Raw genomic sequence first — 22,594 nt, 5'->3', positions numbered from 1 at the left:
TTGGAGATTACAAATAAACTCCCTGTTTCCACACACTCATTTTGATTCAGACTGATAGGAGATCATCACACAATGTGACTAACCCAATATCAGGGTGATCTGATGTGAAATTTCAAAATAAAGGCCATCTGAAAAAATGACAAGTCACCTACATTTCTGGCTATTTTGAGATTTAAAACAAACTCCCTGTTTCCACAGACTCATCTTGGTTTAGACTGATAGGAACACCCCACAACATGACTGACCACATGTCAGGATGATCTGATGTGGAATTTCAAAATAATAGCCATCTCAAAGATCTGCCAGATTTCTGTTGACAAACAGACAACCCGAAAACATGACCCCGGAGCAGAGGCATGAAAATACATACTATACTACCTAAAAGACAGAACAGACAAAAAACAGGTAGCTTTGGAAAAACAGTTTAATAACTTTTTACAAAATGTACAAGTTAACTGACATTCCCTCCCCTTCCAAAAACATGGCTTATCCCCTTATACATGATATGTACACAGGTATAAAAATGCTCAATAAAATAGACAATCCCTCCAAACACACTGTTGGTCATCTACAAAATGGTGGTGAAGTATTTCTGATGAACTCAAGTCTTTTGGCACAATTACAACAGTGGATACAAAAACAAGGAAAGGACATTCAAACCCCTCTGGTGAATGGCCTGCCATTTAAGGACCTCTAAACGTCTCCATCATGAACAACTAAAATGGTAAAGAAAGTCCGTAGCTCATTTGACAAATTGATGATGACCTGATAGTAATGGTTGGAGTGGATTAAAAAAAAACAAAAAACAACTCTAACTGGTATAACCCAGGTCGGATGTTACGTGCTATTCGCCATCTTCCGTTTCTTCAGTCGTTCCCGCCAGTTATCAGGAAGTGCCTCGAAGTTGGCATTCTTTGAAGCTTTTCCTCTGTTGAATTAAGAACAGTTAAGTCAAGGGTTTCCAAGATGAAAAAATATCAGAAGAAACTGAAAGAGGATTCATAGAACAGTGCAGCTACATCCTTATATCAACATAACTGTTTAATATTTTAGTGTATTTAAACTTAAACATACGTCACAAGCTGCTGTTGCTTCCATTCCTCAATACTCTTTTTGTTAAGTTGATCTCTGTCTTCGTCACTGGAGCTGCTTTTCTCTTCTTCATCCAACTCCTTCTGGATGCTCTGCCACTTCTTCACCAGAGAAGGCATTTTGATCTTACTCTTCTTTGACTATAGAGAAAAAAAGAAAAAAAAATGTTTACAGTTTCTGGCTATGATAAGCGGTGTAATTTTTGGTGATTGTTTTTAAGATAACATGCGTTCTAAACCTGTTTTCTCTTAAAAAAAGAAAAAAAACGCCATTTTTTTTCAGTTTTCTACAAAAATCTGCCTTATATATTAAGAAGAAAAATTGTATTAATAAAATTAGAAAAGAAAATATGCCTTCTTAACCTGTGGCTTTCTTTAAAAATGTATTTTTAAGAAAAAAATGATTTACATTCTCTATAAAAATTGCCAAAAATTTGATAAAAAAAAAACATTAAACATGTCTTGTTTAAAAATCGGAAGGAAAATAAATTCGTAAATTCGTAAGCCCCTCCTCTATGCCAAAAGTGCTTATGCCTAGTGGGCATACATGCAGAGATTCGTAACACAGGGATAAAAATAGACATTTTTGTAATGAACAATTAAACAAAAACATAACCAAAATGTTGTCACATGTCTACACATAACAAAGCTATGTTACATCTTCAGCTATAGAAAGTAAATTCAGTTATGTTACACTAATGTTATTAAAATTTTGCACATGTGAAATCCATGATTTTCCCAAAACTTTTAATGATTTTTACTAGTTCCATTATTTTTCCAGGCCTGGAAAATGTGATTGTGAAATTCCATTACTTTTTCAGCTTTTCCATGACTGTATAAACCCTGATTAATACTGAACATTGGCATTTAAACTGTTTTTTTTTCTGGCTAATATACTGCCATTATTTGATACTTGATGTAAAATGTGAATGCCAATACCTACCTTATCCTTTTTCACTTTCTTGGTCTTGTCAATGGGCAGAGTTTTGGCTCCAGGCGTTTCAAATGGCGGCTGAGAGGGTGGCAGTGGTGGTTGTGGAGGTAGGGCCGGGACAGGTGGGGCAAGAGGTTCACAGGGGACCAAAGGAGCAGCGACAGCTGGCACACCCCAATAGGCAGCTGCTGACATTAGAGGAGCTGCAGACAAGAAAAGCCTTTATTGAGTAACCATTTAAAATGATTGCAATTACTTGATTAAAATATCCTTTAAAACATAAGCAATGCCTTCGCTTTCCATATTTTTATGACTGGGAGCACTCATAATTTCCTGTGAAGGTTTAATGTTTTGGGTAGAGGGTGGGTTAGAGGGTGTTTAATAATGCTGTTCACGCAAATAGGCATTTTTTTATCCTAATATAATTAATATATATGTAACTGTGATATCTTTTTACCTGCACTGACGGCAGGCTGGGTGTACAGGATGGGGCTGCTGCCAATAGTAATGGCTTTACTCAGCTGACTGGCTTTTCGCTTCTGACCCTTTCCCAAGGGACCCGATGACTCGACAGTCTGTAAGGGAAAAAACATGACAGAAGTTAAAAGCCGATGTTCTCCTTTGTTCTGAATAAACACATGTAACATTATTAAGTACGCTAATCACAGAAGAGACTTGATTTCTCGCAAACCTTCACACTAGCAGAGCCTGGAGGTAAAGGAGGCCTCCCACTGCCATCTTCCTCGGTTCCAGGTGCAGGAGGCTCCCCATCATTATCATCATCCATCTCCATCTCCACCTCCATGATCTCTCCATCGCTGTCAGGAGGGGGAGGAGGTGGAGGTGGTGACCCTGGTGGGAGAGGGGGAGGCGGGGGGTAGTTTGAAGGTGGAGGAGGGCTCTCAGGAAGAGGAGGTTGAGGTGGGAACCAGAGGGATGATGCATTTGGCTGAGGAGGAGCTGGTGGGGCAGCTGGAGTAAAAGCAGGCAATCCTAAAAAATAAAAGAAGTTATAACATGTTCGTGAGTTAGTAAGGGTTGCACTGTCATACAGTGAAAACCTAAGAAAACTTCACCTATAAAATGACCATTTGTATATTAGTTTCTCACAGCTGTTTACCCTGAATTCATGAAAACTTTGTTTTTCTCACATGCCTCCACAGTGAATGGAGAATCCAAAACAGGCAAACATTTTTCATGAATTGAAGTCACTGGGATCAGCGTTTAACAACAGCAAAAATATATCAAAACATCCATTTACAAACTCTCATACAATAACCCCATGTAATCCTAGTCTCAGTCATATGTTCAGTGCTTCCCAAACACATGCATTTTCGCTTAAACGCCACAATTTAAAACCTCTGCCGATGAGTAGCACGCCCTGAGCTTGTGCGTTAAATGAGCTCCGCTTGATTAGAGTTAAAATGCAAGTACATACCCGGGAACACTACTCAGTTGCGCATGCGACTGCTTGCACCAAAGTGATTTAAATCTGATTTTTTTGGGGTGAAAATGCATGTTTGGGAAGTACTGAGTTTACAACTGGACACATGACACTTAAATTATACTGAAGAAGTGTGAGAGTTTGGGAACAAATGTTTTCATATAGTTTTGCAGTTGTTAATCACGAGTCCCCTTTACTTCAAATAATAAAGAGATTTTTTCTTATCCTCTGTAAGGGGGCTAAGGACAGGGATGTTGTATGCTGTAAAGCCCTCTGAGGCAAATTGGGGTATTTTTGTGTGTGGAAAACAGCGTTCTTCTCAAATTCAAGGAAACTCGCGCGGAGCAAATTATAAACAAATGATCATTTTCAGGTGAAGTACTCTTTTAATCCAGCAAAGCAACATTCACTGAACATCATCCATGCATATTTTCAATAGTGAACACATTTACAGAAGTTTTTCAGCATTATTTTTCTGAAGTCACTCAAGAAGACAGTTAACAGGCGGAATAAAGAACAGCAACAGCAGTAACTGACTGACCTGTGACCCCACCAGCAGGTGCAGACGATGTTTTGGTGTCTCCTTGACTTGAAGTCTGTAACTGTGAACCCTGGCTGCCTTTCAGGTCCTCGTCCTTGTCCTCCTCCTTTGGGAATTCCCACTGGGAGGCACTGGTCCGGTCGTTCACATAGAAATACCGCCTGTGCTCTCTAAAGAGTGGGACAACAGAGATAGAAGGCAAGAGTCTCAACGACTGGCCTAGAAACTGGCTGAGTGGCATGATACCCTGGGACAGTGGGGCAAAGGAGTGGACCTAATGGCCACAGTAGGGGGCGGGAGTGTTGGTATGGACAGCGACTTTAGCCGTCCAAAAGTAGGGCCCAATTAGAGTGTGGTTATGGATGTGGATAGGGAACCCACCTTGCTCTCAAAAACAAAGAAAGCAAAACAGATCATCTCTAGGTTCAGCAACTCACACCATGGTTGTCACATTTGATCCGTTTTAGACAACCATTCCCTCCCAGACACAGGAAGACGCCAGGGAGGAAGCACCACCATCATCATCATCATCAACAACCATAGGTCAGAAAATCAGCACAGTCAACTTGTTTAACATCAGAAAGAAGAAAATTAAAAAAAAACAGGAATACATATGAAATAGAGTGGGTCTGACCTGTTGGATTCCCGTCATTGCTCCATCTTCACCTTTTATTTGATGCGACCCTCCTCGTTTCCGGGGCACCACTGTCTGCATTGCATTCTGGGGGTTGTAGTCCTGTAAAGTGCACAGCTCTCCCACGCAACCAACCTTCCTACCATACCACCCCTCCCAAAACTTTCCACTGACTGGACCCATAATCAGTCTACAAATGCCCTCACAACAAAGGGCTTTAGAGTCTGTGTTATGGGGAACAGGGAGTTTTCTCTGTGGCAGGTATATTTAACAGGCAGCAGGCTGGCCCAGAGTGGATGCTCCCTTATCAGTACGTGCAAGGCAGAGTGCCAGGATTGCATCACAGAAACCTGAAGAGTCTGTTTCTGGTAAGTATTTTGATCCTCTCAGACTTGTTAAGCTTCTCCCCCAAGTCATGTAACAAAGTCTGCAACTTTGGAACTGAGAGGGCTGTAGTCACACGGTAAGATTTTTGGGGGACGAGGGAGTTTAGAGATGTGAAAGGTAAGGAGCGCGTACCTGTCCCAGTGGCAGGACCAGCCTTTAGGGGTGGCGTTAAGTTCATAATATTTTATGTGTTCGGCAGCTTCCTGCAGCCTGCGGCGAAGATAGACCCCATTCAGAGCGCCCTCCCTCCAATCTGCGATCCGAGTCTGGGGGAAAAATAGCAGAAGAGAGAGGGCAAGGGGGGCAGGGGGCAAAAGTGAGATGAAGACCAGAAAGTAGAGGCAAGGGGATGAAGAGACGGAAATAAAGACAGGGGAGCCAAAAGATTGATGAGTAATATAGAAGAGTAACTATAGTACGTTTCCAGAATGACACCTTGTGATGGATTATTATGAGAATATTAAATATTAAGTACTACCACATGGCAGTGTGCAAAAATTATACGAAACAAAATTAAGTGTTTAATATTTTAGAAGTCTACAACTGGAGGCCATGATAATATTGCTCAGAATCTGAACCATGATCCTCTCACCTCAGTTTGTAGCAGAAGAAACTGAAAGTTTGAGATCGCCTTTTTGTTGATCCCCAGAAACTCCATCTTGTTGGTTAAGGTGTTGGCCAGTTCTCCAATCTGAAACTACACATTGAATAGCATTAAAAGCATGTTTTAAAATAGATTCCACAATTAGCACAATTATTATGTTTATTGACAATGTTGTTACCTTGAGCTCAGGTGTTTCTACTTTGAGCTCAGCTGTTTCCGACTCTTCTTTTGTCTGAGGTTTTTTTGCTGTTTTCTCTTCAGAACTGTCCGTTTCCTTGTCTTCTCCTTCTGCAACACTCTCTAAGGCTTTAGAAAGTGCTACAAGACACAAAAGAGGCATTTAAGTATACAGGAATTGATGCCTTAAAACATGTAATGAGTGGGATGTCTACACATTTTCACCTACTCCTGCCACCCTCCCGTAGCTCTTGTGTAATTATTTAGACTCACCTGTCTCTGTGTTGTCTTGCAGATCTGAGCCTCTGCTGTTAGAGTCGGGACTGGGAGCACTGGGAAAGGCAGTCTTCCACCGGTTTTTCTTCAGTGGAAGGCCGCGAGAACCAGAGGCTTCTTGGCTTGTCTCAGAGCAAGGACTCGAACCCCCTGCGCTCCCATCACCCTCCTCCAGTGCCCGGAGCTCAGCCTAAGAACCAGAAAACAGGTTAAAGCTAGCTTATGCTGGGTTACACCAGACGCAGAAACGCCCTGTTAATTGCCGTCAGCAGTCGCCTGGCTGTTCAAACCAGGAACGCATTTTAACATGCCAGTCAGCAGAGATTCTCCTTCTCTGATCCTTTCTAATCACACAGAGAGCTCTGTCCCTGTCTCTGTCCCTGCTTGCTTGGTGACACAACTGACAAGCATCGTGGAAGCACTGGATTCATAATTTATTATGATCAAATCATGTGTGTCATATCTACTATAAACTTTATATTGTTCATAATAGAGTATTTAGAGGGTTTTTTTCTGTCAGATTCGTTCACAGCTAGCAGAAAAAACAGACCAGATGCCAAAACTTTCGCTGCAGACTGTGACCCTGCCAGAGCTCCTGGGCTGCAGTGCTACCAGTGTGAACGATCTCATTGCTCAACACGGGCGCAGAAAGTAAGTGGCTGGCACTCCATGAAAAATCTGCACACTTGATGGCCATTCCATGTCCAGTTTGAACCCAACATCACATACCACTGCTGTACTCTTTGATAAGGTAATTCATGACTATAATTAAAGCTGTGCACTGAAAAAAAGGAACTGTATTAATAACCCACCTTTTTCCTCTCCAGAGCCAGTTCCAGCTCCATTGTGTCTTCCTCTGTCTCTTCCTCAGCGTCTGAGTTATCTCCCGACTGCTTTTTGGTGCAAGGATCTTTCTGGACAGTGGGAACTGGGTCAGGGTCGCGCAGAGGGGTAGAGGGGGATCCTGCAGGGCGAACACCCTCTCCATCAGAATCTAAACTGTTCTCAGTCTCATCCAAGCCTTTAAGCAGCCTTTTTCTCCATTTTTCTTCTGCTTCTTTCACTTCAGAGGGGATCAGAGGACCAAGCAAAGATGCAGCTACGCCACGGCGCTCCTCCTCTTCACTTGTGAGGCCTACGACACTCTCAATCACCTCCTTTTAGAGAAAACATGAGGGTGATATATTTAGAATAATAAATTTAAAACACAAAAGAATCAAGTTTATTCACAACTGTGTTGGACTTAAATGAAACGTGCCTTCACTTTGGTCTCTTTCACTGCTGGCAGAGCTGCAGCAGAAGCAGAATTTTCTGTGGTGTGATAAGCTGCATGGGCTGTGCCGTTGCCATTGACAGTAGAACTGCAAAGAACAACATAAAATATATCACACAGCTGAATTTCTGCACTGGAGACCAAACAAAGAGATGTGAAAAATATTGTACTTCAGATCATGTAGGTACAGTGATTTTATCGGTCTTCAGAGTTAAAGATGCTGTTCACAAAGCTGTGAAAATACTGTCTCTCTGTCAGTTTCTCCCACCTGTTGGCATAGTGCCCCAGGCTTTGCACCTGATCAGCTAGATAGTGTGGCAGCTCCCACGACACCTCGTTGGTCAGAGTGTTCCAGTAGTAGTAACAGCCTGAGTTCTCGTCCCACACTTCCTGCCAGTCTCCCATCTCTACACCCACTGCAGAGAGACACATACATGAGAAGCTTAAAAAAAACAAATTATTGCAGATTTTAGGTGACAAATTACACCCAACTTCTGTACCCACAAACAATCTTCTCAGTCGAAAGCTACATCCTGAATTATTTCCTCAATGTGTAGCAATTTGGAACATGGAACCAAAGTATGATGAAACTTCTGCAATACTAAAGTGGGCTGATTTCAATATAAAAGTAGTTCCTTTGGCGTGTAACGCAGCAGTGTGGATAAGCTGTACTTCAAACTTTAAGTTGACTAAATATAAAAAATATAAGTGGCTGTTCTGTTTTCCAAGTACACCAGAAGCTTTAATGCCAAAACAATACACAAAAAATATACTGCCTCATTAGGATGTGAAGACAACTAAAACTAATACAAAATTTCTCAGTTAAAAGGTATACTATGCAAGACTGTCGATTACTGTTGGTAAACATGCTTGCCAGCAAAAGTGAAAGTAAAAGTCAACCACAGATTCACTCTCATTTAGCATTTCGCCTCGCTATATTTGCATTTTTTCAGTGATGTGTCTCGTCAATGCCTGCTTATGGTCTGGCATCTGGTCGCTACCTTTATATAAAGCTCCCACCTCACTTGAGTGAAGTGGAGGTACAAACCCATAAATGTTCCAAACACAGAAAATATGGAAATAATAATAAAAAGAAGGCAGAGGACAGAGTCTCTGCAGGAAAATACACCACCACACACTTTTGATGGGTCATAACTGACGACTGAGAGGGATTTCTTCTGTAGGAGTCTATACATTGGTATTTTAAGATCATGTATAGTATGTCTCTTAAGTCTTACAACACAGATATTTGAAAAAGTCATTGTCAATCAGAAGGACATCAGGACATGAACACTTGATCTTAAATACAGCTCAGATAGTTACCTCCAGCAAGTGAGTACTCCGTATTGTACGCAAACTCTGTGCTTTGTTGGCTCTGTTCTCCACTGGCAGCTGGCTGCTGAGGGTTAACCTCAGGTCTCGGTGGCGTGGCATTTGGGACAGAGGGATGAGATGCTGCATCATCTGAACTTGGCTGAGTGGTGATTGCATCAATCTCCTGTGGAGGGAAAAATGGTAACAGGAACTTATATCTTTGGCTAACTATGTTTTCAGCCCTTATAATGAACCACACTTTTCTAAGTACTTGTCTTTACATAAATAAAGGAATTTATTACTGGAAAATGGCCCAGCTTCAAAACCAAAAACTGCAGTTTATTTGGTACTTGTTTTCACTGATAACTGTGTAAGATGGATTAGGCCCACAGATCTAATTACAATCTCTCCTTTCAGTTCTCTACATACGGTGTCTGTGCTGTCTGAGAAATTGGTCCTTGAATCCTCAGAATATTACTTTAAAAAGGCACTTTGTAGAATCTTCTTTGTTGTATAACCTGCTATCGTCTCACTTAGTCAAATGATATAATGAGGAAAGAAACCCAATTTACCACTCTAGATACACTTGCAAAATGTACTATTTAATTTCAGTCACACAGAACCGAACCAGTACTAACAGGTCTAAAACTTAAAATTAATTCCAGTTGGCTCATTATACACTTCAGATAGATAGATAGACCTTTATTGTCATTGCAGGTTATACAACGAATATTGGTCTGCACAAAATGCAAAATAAAAAATCTTACAGCAATTAGTTTTGACAGATATTACAATTTTGACGAGTCACGAATTGCAATTAATTTTCACAGATAAAAAATATGACAATGCCGATGAGATTTTTGCAGGGGGTTTGTACCAAACAAACATGACCCTTCACATCTGGAATATGATTAGTGGGCTGATGCATCTCTGTATCACTACATAAGTTCATGTATAATGGTATATTGTGACATATTTGGCCTTTTATCAATAAATTGCAGCTCCTGTAATTTGGATATTGTAATTGGCAAAATCGTAATTTTGATTTTTTTTTTAAATTTATTTTGCATATGTTCACTTATAAGAGTTAACTTCTTAAAATACTACACAGACTCAACATAAACATTGGATCAAACTCCAGCAACAAAAAAGGATTAAGATATGAAGCAAATTGTACTCACAGCCATGAAATTGGCCAATGTACTGTCAATGTCCGCTGACTGGTTGTGTTGAGAATTTGCAGTCGAAGGCTGGCAGTCTCCAGCATCCTCTTCATCGCTATCTTCATAGGCTCCAAGCAAGGACAAGCCCTCTATAGGTGGAGGCAAAACAAGTTTGTTCAATTAAATGGTTTTCCATTGCCTGGCATGCACACACAGCTCCACACAATCACACAGTTACTCTACCTGTGGCCTTTACTGCGGGAGTCTTCATGTTTGTGAGTCTGTCTCTCGCGAATCTGAGTCCATCACCCTCCTGTTGTTCATCTGTAACACATGTCAGCCAAGAGTTGTTGTTATTTTAAGTGAACTTTGTAAGTAAAAACAAACAAGGCACATTTCAAGTACTATTCAATCAATAGAATTTGCATTTGGTTGAGCAAACAGATAAAAAATCTCAGATGAAAAAAGAATAGAAACAGAACAATAAGTAAAATAGGAAAAAATAAAATGCATACAAATATAAATAAAACAAAAACAGAGCTATCTCAACTCAACTTAAAGACTTTAAACAATGAAAAGAACTTAAGAGCTTTCTTGTCTTTAACAAGTTTCAGTGACTTAACTCATTCTTCCAGTGGTCCAGACTGGGTTTAGTCTTGAAGTATCTCCATTTATGTATAAAAAACCTCCCCAATAACAAGACAACATTGAGAACAAAGTCTGCATCCTTGTCTTCAACACAAACACAAAACAGTCTTTTCTGTCAGGGCTGACAATACCATCTTGTTGGACTCTGGCTTGCCCCCCATATTACTCCCAAAGGAATACTCAATTTCCCTTTCACAAAATACACTGTTATTTGAATCAAAATTATATTTAAATCTTAAAAACCTGTTTGATGAATAAATCTTATGTAAAGTTTTGAAGTTCACCTCTCTTACCTTAAGAGGAAGTAGAAAACAAATATACCCTTTCCTTATTTTCTTAACCTCAACATGAACTCCTTGAGAATACAGTTTCATCTTACTGGGTCAGAGAAACATGCATTTATTAGCAGTCTCTAAGAACACTGTATATCAATTTTCAAAAGCAAGTCAGCCAAGAAGTTAGCCTTGAGCTTTTCCAGTTGCTAGTTAGAAGCAAATGTTATTGTTGCACATGGACACCACTCTCACACTTCTAAATAAGGCAAGTAAAGTGTAAGGGGGGTTAATTGTATTTATGTGCAATAGGATTTTTAAACTGCAAAAATTCTTATACACTGTCTTCACTGCAATAATTGGTGCAATTATTTAACTATGGCAATCCCTGTGCAATTAATCAAATGTGCAACACTCTTTCAACTCTAACATAAGTTTTATTTAACATGCAAAACATATTGTGTATATTCGTATTATTACTGTTCTTAATTGTGTATATATCCGTTAAACATCAGAAATCATTTTATACATCTAACTTTATATACTAAGTTTATACATTGTGTTATAGCGTGAGACACTTAGTGTTACATTTTACACACCTCACACTCAGCACATAATACATATTTATATATTTTGTTACTATTCACATATGAGTACTATTTGCTTTTACCATGACTGTATCTCTATGTTATATTCCTACATACGCTGAACTAGTAATTATTACAACTTTCTATAGAATCTATAACGAACCACAATTTCCCCCAATTAATACGTACTTCTAATTTGGGTTAATTGGCCCAGTCCTGTCATAAGCCTATTTTGGCATGCTCACAAAAACTATTAGCTTGTTAGCTTAGCGCGCTAACCGATAGCATCTGGTGGCTCCATTAGAGGAAATAACGGTTTTCTTTCACGAGCTAGCACATAGCTGTCGTTTAGCTATTTCTCGGTGGTGTATCTTTGCACCAGATAGTCGGCAGCTAAATTTCGTTGAGTGAACCTTTTTTCTGTTTGTGTTTTTTATACCCGATGGGCCCAGTCTTCACACCTCAGGCAATTAGCATTCAGCTACCCTGTCGCTAACAAGCCACTGAGGTAACATTAAACAATACCATCGGATCCCGACGGTGCTTCTTCCCTCTCTCCGGCATTCCCACCGCGGAGTCCGGGAGGTGAAAGCTGTAGAATTGTTCTCCGACCGACCGCTCCGCCTGTGAGGCGACTTTTCTTACCCATCGCTGCCTGTCAGTCTGGGGGCCTGCTCCCGTCCCTGGCGTCGGTGTCGCGGCTCTGCTGCTCCGAGCTGGCACAAAAGAGGACATCAACTTCCGGTTCACGCGGTCATGTTTTGTGTGTAGCAGCTGTGTTTGAGTGACGACGCTGAAGTTAGTTTATGATTCGTAGCTTCCGCTTTAGCAGGAGATTGCACCTCCTATTGTGGTACAAGCATATAAGACGTTTTAAGTAAAGCCCTAAAGCTGTCTAAAACCCACTTTTAAATTTGTGAAACCATTATTTTATTTGTGAAAAAGGCAAAAAGGGGAGATTTCACTGCATGTGTCACCCCTATACTAGGCCAAAGATTGTTTAAACACATTTTATATTTGTGAAACCTTTATTCTATTTGTGAAAATGCAAAAGGATTTTTCACGTTGTCAACATTTGACCAGGTCCAGATCATAAACCTCTATACTTAACATATCAAACCTGGACTAGATTATCCCAGAGAAAAGACAGAGACTCTTAAAACACAGTTTTAGATTTGGGAAAACTTTATTACACTTAATTAAATAAAAATAAAAATTAAAAAAGCAATTTTACTGAAAGACATGCCAGAACAAGGGATGCGAGTGTTGAAATCAAGCAGCAGAGACATTTTCCTTTTTCACATTTTCAAAACTAGAATAATGGTTTATCAAATCTGAAACTGTGCTTAAAATAATTAACTAATTTAACCTCTCTGGGATAATCGAGTCCAGATTTGGTCTGTCTAGGTACTGTGTTTTTGATCTGGAACTGGTCTAAGTAGGTCTACAATTAGAAAACACAGTAAAATATATGTTTTTGCATTTTCACGATCAGAAAAAAAAAGCTTTCACAAATCTGACACTGTGTTTTTATCAACCTTTAGGCTCTCTGGGATAATCTAGCCCAGATTTGACTTGTCTAAGTATTGCGTTTTGGACCTAGTCTAATGGGGTCAACATGTGGAAAAGCTGTGAAATCTTCCTTTTTGCATTTGCAAAAATAGAATAAAGGTTTCACAAATCTGAAAGTGGGTTTTAGACAACGCTGAGACATTACTTAAAACGTCTACCATGCTCTCGCCACAGAAGGAGGTGCAAAAAGCTGATAATCGGTCGCTAAATGACTTTTCCCTTAACTCCACCCTTAACTACTGAATCGGAAGCTACGATTTGAAAGCTAACTTCAGCGTCGCCCTGTCTAGTGTGTAGCAGCAGCTGCGTTTGAGCTAAACTGCTATTGAGGTTAGAGACCCCCCGAACAAGTCAGATTGACTTAAATTATATAGTGACATTGTCGACTAGTACTATCTACCTACTTTATATTGTGGGACACATTAGCAGCAACTAGTTTCACAGGCTAAAACTCAGAGCTTAGCTAAGTAGCTGAGCAGACTTGTCATGGGAGGGTGAAGATAAGCAATTTTACAGTTTCGGAGGGGAGCCGCCTACTCATGTATGAACATAAAGACCCACCACGGAGGCAGCAGGCTGAAGGAGAAACATCTTCCCAAACCAGGACCAGAAGAAGGTCCGGACCAGACACGATGGGGACTGCGATGGCCCCGGTTCTCCACTGGGTCCAAGATGTAGCAGCTGTCACGCTCCTCAAAGCCCGGCGGACTTTATTTCAGGCTGCCATCCTGTTCTGCGTCCTGTTTCTGCTACTTTGGGTGTCCATCTTTCTCTACGGGAGCTTCTATTACTCCTACATGCCCACCGTGAGCTTCTCCACCCCTGTGCACTTCTACTACAGCTCTGATTGTGATGCCTCAGAGTCAGCACTTTGCTCCTTCCCCACAGCCAACATCTCTTTCATGAAGAATGACAAAGACCAGGTGATGGCTATTGGTCAGCCTTATCGAGTGTCTTTGGAGTTGGAGATGCCGGAGTCTCCAGTGAATGAGAACCTGGGTATGTTCATGGTCAAGATGTCTTGCTACACCAAGGGTGGAAAGACCGTCTCATCTGTGGGTCGATCCACAATGTTACATTACCGGTCCAGCCTCCTGCAGAGCCTGAGCACTTTACTGTTCTCCCCTTTTCTTCTGGCCGGGATGGCCGAGCAGAAGCAGCTCATAGAGGTCGAGCTCTTCTCAGACTACAAGACAAATGCTTATCAACCCTCTGTTGGTGCAGTCATTGAGATCCAGTCCAAACGAGTGCAGATCTACTCATCACAACTTCGCATCCATGCCTACTTCACGGGTGTACGATATGTCCTGTACAACTTCCCCCTGACATCGGCAGTGATTGGCGTGGCCACCAACTTCGCCTTCCTCAGTGTCATTGTGCTGTTCAGCTACCTGCAGTTCATTTGGGGTGGGATCTGGCCTCCAGACCAAGTCAGAGTCAGGGTGATGATGGGAGACAACACCCGCATCCAGCAGAGGAGAGAGGAGGCTCGGAAGCGCATGGAGAGGGAAAGTTCTCAGAAGGAACTCGGAGCTCCTCAAGTGATTGGATCTGTGAATGAGGCGTCTGATTTCCGAGGCAATGACACGGCGGCAGAGCCATCGACAAAGAAGTCCTCAGAAATCCCAAAAGCCTCTGAGGCTGATGGGCCAGATACCACAGAGGAAGAGTCTCATGACTCGAAGGAGCCCGAGGAGCAAGATGGCTCAGATGTTTTGGATGGAGGCCAGCTGTCTCACCAAAGCGAGACATCTCTCCGCCAGAGACCCGGACCGTGGATGAGCCTGTGACCCATGCCGCTGCACAAAAAGCACTTCTGTCCCATCAGTCTTTAGCAGACTTAACATGATTTGGTAGATATTGTTTGACTCTAGCAAACCTGCTGTTTTGAGTCAGCCTAAAACAGGTGGATGAGATTACAACACCTGTGCTGTTTAAGCTAACAAACCACTGCTTATTGTCTTGTGTTGAGAACACTTTACCTCATTGCTAGGGATGTCCTGACCAAGTTTTTTTTGCCATCAATCCCGATCCGAGTAATTTGATATTGAGTATCCGCCAATACTGAGTCCCAATTCGTTACTTCTATTTACCTGGATAATACAGCTGCGAAATGCATACTTCAAGTATTTTAAAGTTATTAAAATCAGTCCAGTGTATGTGCTTGATGGTTTAATAGCTCTTCAATGCAATACAAGAAAAAATGTCTGCACTTAATCAGTTCCCAAGGGTTTTTTGTTTATTTATATATATTTTTTACATCTGAACAAAGTAAACAAACGCAAAATGTTTATGTATATTAGTGAAGTTTTTTTTTTTAAAGAAAATAACTGAGTTAACATACTAAAATGTGAAATGAGTAATATAAACACAGTTCCACGTCAAAGTAGTGTGACAGCTGAACTTCAACATTCCCAGTCACAACAAATAAAACTCGGTTGCAATTCCAGTTATTACAGTATTGTTGTAAATCTAGTTCACTAAAACAACAAAAATTTAAATTCCACTTAAAGTGGTGTAGCAGCTTAAGTTCAGCATGAAAAGAAAAGAATAAGTTTCTACCTATTAGAGTAGCAGCATTAAAATAATCATGCTCTCCGTATGCGACACCTGTGTGATGGCAGACATAAACAAAGGATTGGATGGGACGCATGCTCAAAAAAACAATCCTGATCAATTGATCAAGCCCAATACCAGTCCTTCCCACCCCATCGGGACATCCCTACTCATTTTAACTCTAACTTCTTCTTATTTCCTACTGCTTGTAGTTTACAGTCTTATGTTTTGCCATCTTAGTTTTGATGATGCCCACAGCAGGAGAAACTACATTCCAGCTTTGGCATGTCCAGCATTTTTGCGTAGAGGAATGTGGCATTACCATCAAGTGTTAGTCACCATTTTGACACACCCTTTTAATGTCAGGTGAATCTGTCTACAGTTTACTGCACTTAAGATGACATTTTCTCACATCACAGCGAGCCTGCAATAGCTGAATGCACACATCCTGACAGTCCTTCCATTATAATACAAGCAGACAGCGACAGGATTCTGTCTTTGAATGTATCTGCTACGCACTTGAAACTAATTTCAATAGTTTTTTTCTGATTTCCAAGAATGTTTAACACCCTTTTAGAGGTTATGCACAAACACGTCTCGTGATACTTTTTCATAGAGGCTCACTCATAATGATTTGATCTGGAAAATTTGCCCCAAAAAGTGTCTTTGTATAGCTTCTAATGTAAGTTTCTAATAAAAAAAAATATGCAAAGGGTCCAGCCTGAGGGAACATTAGGAATTTGTTACGTATTATTTTTCATCTTGCAAACAATGACATTCTGTCTTCAGTTTAATAGATTAAATTGAACGGCCATGGCATATTTAGTTAAAGCTTCAGTGTTTTTACAAATTTGGTGCCCATTTTGTCATTATCATTTCTCAGTATCTGTTACAGTGCAGTTTTAACACTGCAATTTAATGTTTGGGCAATGGTATTTATTGTGTTTTCCTAACAACAGAGCACCAATATATTTTAGATGTGTCTTTTAAGTAATATGAGTCTGTTAATTAAATGTTTGTTTTTAACATTAAGGAGTAGTATAAGAAGACGTTTTGAAATACTGGTTTTGGAGTTAATAAAGTTATGTTGATGCAGGATTATTGGAGTATAGCTCAGCTTCCAGGCATGTTACCTCCACTTCAGGGAAGTTTAAGGTTTAAGGAAGTTTCCATAAGAGTTTGTGCAAGTTGTGTTATTGTAGGATTCTGTACCAAAGATATTGTTAAATATGATGCTCTGAAAATCTGTCATCTGGGGTTCTGTCATGGAAAATATCCTTGCAAATGCTCCTGCAGTTATAGGTGTTATTTATGTGTTGAACTAATTAAATAAACATACAGCGGTGCAATTCTCTTTCTTTATTGTCTCTCGTATACATCTGGGTGACATCCCTGTTAAATAATAAACCAGCTCTAATGATCAAAATCATAGAAACATCTGATCATTTTTGTGCTTTAAAGTAGGGTTAGCAAAAAAAACTGCATTAAGTCTGACAACAACTTTGTGTCATTTTTGTATACTATATGAGATATGGAGACCCAAATCTGAGAACTTTTATGTGCAAGTGTTTGATTACATACATGAAAAAGGGAAATTTACCTTACTGAAAAGAGCAGATTTTTGTAATGATTTACAATTTTTGCAAAATAGATGGAATCAGAGAGCATTTTGAAACTTTATTCAAAACAAGAAGATGTTCATTATTACACCTGGTTCTTTTATTAAAACTGTACTTTTAATACAAACCTTACCTCAAAATGGTCATTTCTGGAAATTCAAGAAGATATCAAACAGATTTCTTTTTCTCAACACCAGGTGTATACTTTAGATAAAGTCTTTCCATTTTACACATTAGAATGTGATGTACCCACAGTAACATGTTTTTATATTGTTCTGATAAAGTCCTCCAAAAATCATGGGGTTAAAGCCAAGACAAATTATCAAAGAATGATATAAGATTCATGAAAATCAATTAAAGGGAGACATTAACTAAATGTTAATGAGAACAGGGTCATCAAAGTTTTTGCATTTCCAACGCCCTTAGCTGCAGTCAGTTTATTGTAACACCGGGGGTGAAATTGTATTGAAATGTGCAGTACTAAAAAATGCTCAGTGAAGTTATGGGTTTTGGTGTGTTAGAGGGCAGTATAAAAGAATCTAGTCATTTATCCTCCTTGACATTCGCTGTACGGCATTTCAGTGAATGATGTCATCATGTGTTCATTGAACCTCTATATAAACACAGTAAAATAGTTGTTGTAATACAGTGGGTCAGTGTGTTCATCCTGTATGAAATTACATTTCCAGTAAGCGGGCTGGTGTGCAGCCCTTTTTGATCGCTGCTCCTGCGGTTTGGTAAAAAGCATTGAAAATGTCTAAAACAATCCATTGTGGAATGACATTTAAACCTGTTTACAGAACATTTTCCTGGTATGCTGAAGAATCAGAACGCTGCATTTACGATCTGTTTCAAATGTGAACCTTATGACAATGATTTTAAGACCCATTAGCAGCTTTTATTCAAAGCCGCAGCAGCTCCAATCTATCAGATGAATTATGCATTGGTCTGGATAAGGAGTGCACTAATTGATTTATAACCATCCATCACTTGTATTAAAAACCTCACTGTATTTAGCATCAGCAGGTACTGATATTATCTCAGACTCTGCTGGAGCAAGAATGTGCGAAATGAATCATTTTCTTTTCTTAATCCCTGCCGTGCTGACCAACTGCACATTTTAGAAGAAAAATTTCCTGCAACACACATATAATGTTTATCAAGTCGAAATATAAGTCATCCATTACAGATTTCGTCCCTCAGGTCCTACATTTATGATTTAGTAAATTCTCCTAAGATACATGTCTTGTTCACACTGGCACCACAAAGGGGTGGCCAGGGGGGCCCCTTTGACACAGTGCTGGCCCCTCCCACTGGGCCCTTTTTGTAAAAATAATTTGAGGCTTCTATGACGTGTTCTTAAACTTTAGAGGGACTGTTCCCAGTATATGTTTTGTTCCTTCCAAATCAGTGTATATGTGTCTTTGTCAGGACAACCAGCCTATTTAAAGAACAATGAATCAACTACAGGCTCGGACACACCAAGCTGACAGTTGGCCGTCGGTCAGTGAGCCATTCCTGAATGTGTCTGTAGCCCTAGTCGCTGCAGTGTGTCCTGCACCATCGGCCCTCGTCAGCCCTCATTGGCTCTTGTTGGCTTTTTTTCAGCCGAGTCAGCATGTTGAATTGGCGTTGGAGAAGGTGGAGCATGTTTGTAAATGAAATCCCTCTGATTGTCATTTCAGATCGGCGCGCAAAAAGAGAAACAGAGGTGAGGAAAATAAACAAACGGCTAGTAAAGAGGGCGATAGATCGAAACAAATGCTATATGAGGTAAAACTGTTTTTCCTTAGTCATTGAGCCTTTTAGCAGAAATGTTTCCTGAAGGTTTGTGTTATTGTTCACTGGTGCATGGTAAATATACTTCGTTCTTTCAGCATCGGGCTGTGTTGTTAATGTGCTAACTGGCTAAGTAGTCTAATGACAGTCTTCCGGTTTGCCTTTTTGAATGACGTCTACAGACTACCATCGTCTTCTGGTATAGACAGTTATTTCCTCTCATGCAAGCACAAAATACACTTACTGGTTGGCCATCAGTCAAAGTTTTTTTGGTGTGTTCATTAGCAACCTTTTGGCCGAGACACAGGCAAACATGGGGCGACGCTACAGTGGGCTTTCGTCACCACCAGTTCTTTGACGTCAGTTTGGTGCATCTCAACCTTAACATGTATAGTTAACACATTAAAACATGATTGTTGTGGAACTCAAATGTTAGCTGTACCGGCATTAACCTATCAATCAGATAAGTAATAACATTCATTTTTAAAATAAGAAACTAGTATCAGTAAGTGATTCTATCACTCCCATATTGACGTAATTTTCAACATGTCTATACACTACAGCATAATCGAATTCCTGAAATTTCTTTTGGTTTTGGTGTGCCAACTCAAGATTTTCAGAGGCCTCAACTATGCAAAATGTCTGGGAACCATTGCTTTGCAACATACTGTGAAATAGTTTGTACTTAAACATCTGATGCTGGCAGACATTAATAGGAATTTACAATGTCACTGTTGCTGCAGCTAATCATTGAAGGCATTTACAGTTTTACAAATTCAAATCAGATACAAACTTTTTATACAGTTTTCAGTATAAATATGTCAAATAATTTATATTACAAAGTTCAAAATTTCCCTTTCACACAGGCCACATTATTTTAAAAATGTGGCATACGACTGGTTTTGCCATATATGGTCCAAATGCCACCAGCCTGGTGTATAACACATCCCACCACTTGGCTTTAAGTGTTCCACTTGAACGTCATCCTCTCCTGCCGGGCCTCACCATGGCTGAAGGTCACTTTGTTTTTTGACCCTAAATGTTATGCTCCTCCTCCGTGTGCACCTCCGTGACCTCTGCTGTAGTCTCGCTCATAGCTTTTGACCCTTCATCTTCCTGCTCATCATCTGAGCTGTCCGCCCAGCGCCCGACTCTTCTGACTCCCTCGCCCACTACCGGGGCATTAATGCAGGGGTTGTGATCATAGATGACAAGTTTCAACCCCTGCATGTGAGACAGGCCTGGGAAGTAGCGTATTCTGTTCCGATCGACATCGATGACAGCTAGAAATTGCATTTCCAGCAACACTGGTGGGAACACTGCCAGCTGGTTTCCAGCAAGCCAGATACTTCTCAACTCTTCAAGCCCTCTTAGCTCTTTTGGTACACTCTGTATCTGGTTATAACCGAGGTGCAGGGTCTTGAGATTAGAGAGCTCACAAACCACCTTGGGGAAAACAGTGAAGCAATTAGTCTCCAGCCACAGAGTACTGAGTTCCTTGAGCTCTCTCAGTTCTCTTGGGAGGCTGCAAAGCCTGTTGTTACCCAGGTAAAGGATGCTGAGCTGGGGTAACCTGCAAACAGCTGCAGGGAGTTCTTCAAAGCAGTTAAAGTCGAGGGCGAGGAGCTGCAGCTTCTTCAGACCCTGCACTTCAGCTGGTAAGCTGCTGAGGTTATTGTCACTCAGATAGAGCTTCACCAGTTCGTTAAACGCACAGGCAGCAACAGGCAGCCGACGCAACTGCCGGCTGCTGAGGTCCAGGGTCCGATCGAGTGGCATCTCCTTTAGGTCCCCCACCAGGAAGCGTTGACAGCGCTCCGAGGGAATGAAGGCGATGACACCTCGCATGGCATTGCCCATCTTGCCCAGTCTCTCATACACAGCTGGTCCTCCACATCAATTTAGAGCCAGACAAGGGTTGCGTTGAGGTAAAGCTGCTGGCGTCTTCAAGTGAATTTCATGGCATCCCATTAACGCTCCTCCTCCGCCCCTCTGGAGTTATTGATCTTGAGAAAAACAAAACAAGTTTGCAATGCGTCTTTGTCATACTGCATCAACATATGAAGTCAATGTAGCAGCAGTTACATGATTATGATTCAACATGTGAGAAAACCAGGCTGGCGAGTGATTCACAATAATAAGCATCATTTGTTGTAAACAAGAAAACAGAACACACTATAAGTAAATACAGTAAATATGATCATAATGAAAATTTAAAAACACCTACTCTCCTGATGTTGTCCTGCTGATGTCCATGACTCTCAGCATCTCCTACAGTAAGCCATTTGTTTATCCAACTTAATGGGCTGAAAATGTATTGTATTCCCTGGGCGGATATTCCCCAGTGCAGTCCTCTCACTATCTCTCAGTGGCTCTGAGCTTTGCCCTGACTCTCATGACGATAGCAACCACCAGCTACTCTCTCCTCCCCATTTATGCCTCATGACTTTCCCCCCTTCTCCTGTGAGATGACAGAGGTGGGAGTGAGAGAGACAGGGAGGGGCAGGGTACGAAGCATAAGAAGCTCTGTGATGAAAGAGCAGCGAAGGTCATTTACATTCTGTTTTAATCGCTCCAGACACAGTTCTGGGTCGGTGCCACTGGGCCGGTCAAGTGGGCCCGTGCTGTGGAATAATCTCAAGAATTTGTCAGTGTGTGCAGGGAGACCAAAGAGGGTGTTTTGCTCTGACATGGTTATAGTAAATCATTAGGTGAAGGGAAGAGAAATTAAGTGAGGGTTCTAGGTCTGTGCTTTGTCGACGCCACATTTTAACTGTGTGCCCATTGTGGAGTCAAGACTTTGGTGCCTTAACCCGTTGGAAACTGAATTGGTTTGATTTATTTAAAAAAAAAAATATGGGAAGAGGGCACTGAGCAACGTAGAAAAAAAAAATGCTAGAAAAATTGCGGGAAATTTGTAAACAAGTTACATGGAAATAACCTAAAAAAAGCAACAAAAAAAGTACTGAAAATTATTTTTTAAAACTTTATGTATAATTTCTTTCTGTAACAAACGCCCTGCAGTTAGGCATTTTGGTTAATTGTACAGTTTATCAGTTGATCTTTACTATTACTGTTATGAATTTAATAAAATATGAAATATCCCTACAATATGTCATCAGTTTACTCAATTATAGTAAAGAAGTCCCTGAAGGAAAAAGGTTGGGAACCACTGTACAAGGTCCAGCCATATAGTAAGTTTTCAACTAGTCTTGTTTCAAATGAATCAAACCAGTTTGCTCAGGTTTCAAAAGGTTAAATTGATTCTGAAACTGATGTTGATCCAGATTTTAAATGATTCAGGGCTCCAAATGCAGGCGCTCATGTGTCAGTATTCCATGTAGGCAAATCGTTTTTGAATTGGAATATCATTTTGTGTTTATCTCTCTTTTCCTCTTTAGGAAGTGTCAGATAGTCGTTGCCTGCCTGAGGTGTGATGTGTCCATGCTATCTGACGTACCTTTATTAAGGCTATTTTCCAACTAGATAAAACTGAGAAGGAATTTTATTTTCTTTATCAGACAATGCATGCTTCCTGTCTGTTTTCGCTCACTGACAGACTTTTTTTTAGCTCATGTCCCTCTACTTATCCACTCACTGCCTGGGGGCCTCAAACAGGCAACAACCCAGACTGTGCACACAGAGAGCTATGTGACTGACATATTAGAGCCCATTCATGGCAGAGATTTTGATATGTCATAGCAGGAAAAGCACAAGTGTGAC

At 40.6% G+C, this 22,594-nt stretch overlaps 3 protein-coding genes across 4 annotated transcripts; 1 reads left to right on the top strand and 2 right to left on the bottom strand.

Moving 5' to 3' along the window:
- Nucleotides 1–406: 406 nt before the first annotated feature.
- fnbp4 (formin binding protein 4) lies at nt 407–12,065 on the bottom strand. Of its 2 annotated transcripts, none has more exons than XM_042496282.1 (17): nt 11,991–12,065; nt 10,082–10,162; nt 9,857–9,987; nt 8,685–8,859; nt 7,630–7,777; nt 7,347–7,449; nt 6,901–7,245; nt 6,086–6,278; nt 5,814–5,953; nt 5,624–5,728; nt 5,164–5,297; nt 4,011–4,180; nt 2,717–3,018; nt 2,483–2,600; nt 2,035–2,228; nt 1,075–1,232; nt 407–928 (listed from the first exon to the last, which is right to left on the bottom strand). In XM_042496282.1, exons 1-17 carry the CDS (start codon nt 11,992–11,994, stop codon nt 838–840), a joined length of 2,592 nt encoding a protein of 863 aa, XP_042352216.1. In that variant the 5' UTR covers nt 11,995–12,065; the 3' UTR covers nt 407–837. The 2 variants fall into 2 exon arrangements, with proteins under 2 accessions (XP_042352216.1, XP_042352215.1); XM_042496281.1 differs by having other exon boundaries at nt 11,871–11,994.
- Nucleotides 12,066–13,186: 1,121 nt separating this feature from the next.
- Nucleotides 13,187–15,088, top strand: bscl2 (BSCL2 lipid droplet biogenesis associated, seipin). The gene has a single exon (XM_042496329.1). The coding sequence runs from the start codon at nt 13,457–13,459 to the stop codon at nt 14,705–14,707; it is 1,251 nt and encodes a 416-aa protein (XP_042352263.1). The 5' UTR covers nt 13,187–13,456; the 3' UTR covers nt 14,708–15,088.
- Nucleotides 15,089–15,429: 341 nt separating this feature from the next.
- Nucleotides 15,430–21,252, bottom strand: lrrc10 (leucine rich repeat containing 10). Its single transcript, XM_042496898.1, has 2 exons — nt 21,099–21,252; nt 15,430–20,877 (listed from the first exon to the last, which is right to left on the bottom strand). Exon 2 carries the CDS (start codon nt 20,729–20,731, stop codon nt 19,907–19,909), a length of 825 nt encoding a protein of 274 aa, XP_042352832.1. The 5' UTR covers nt 20,732–20,877; nt 21,099–21,252; the 3' UTR covers nt 15,430–19,906.
- Nucleotides 21,253–22,594: the final 1,342 nt, after the last annotated feature.

Source organism: Plectropomus leopardus, chromosome 11, assembly GCF_008729295.1.
Source record: "Plectropomus leopardus isolate mb chromosome 11, YSFRI_Pleo_2.0, whole genome shotgun sequence".
Classification (NCBI taxonomy): domain Eukaryota; kingdom Metazoa; phylum Chordata; class Actinopteri; order Perciformes; family Serranidae; genus Plectropomus; species Plectropomus leopardus.
This window is presented reverse-complemented; position numbering and strand designations above follow the sequence as displayed.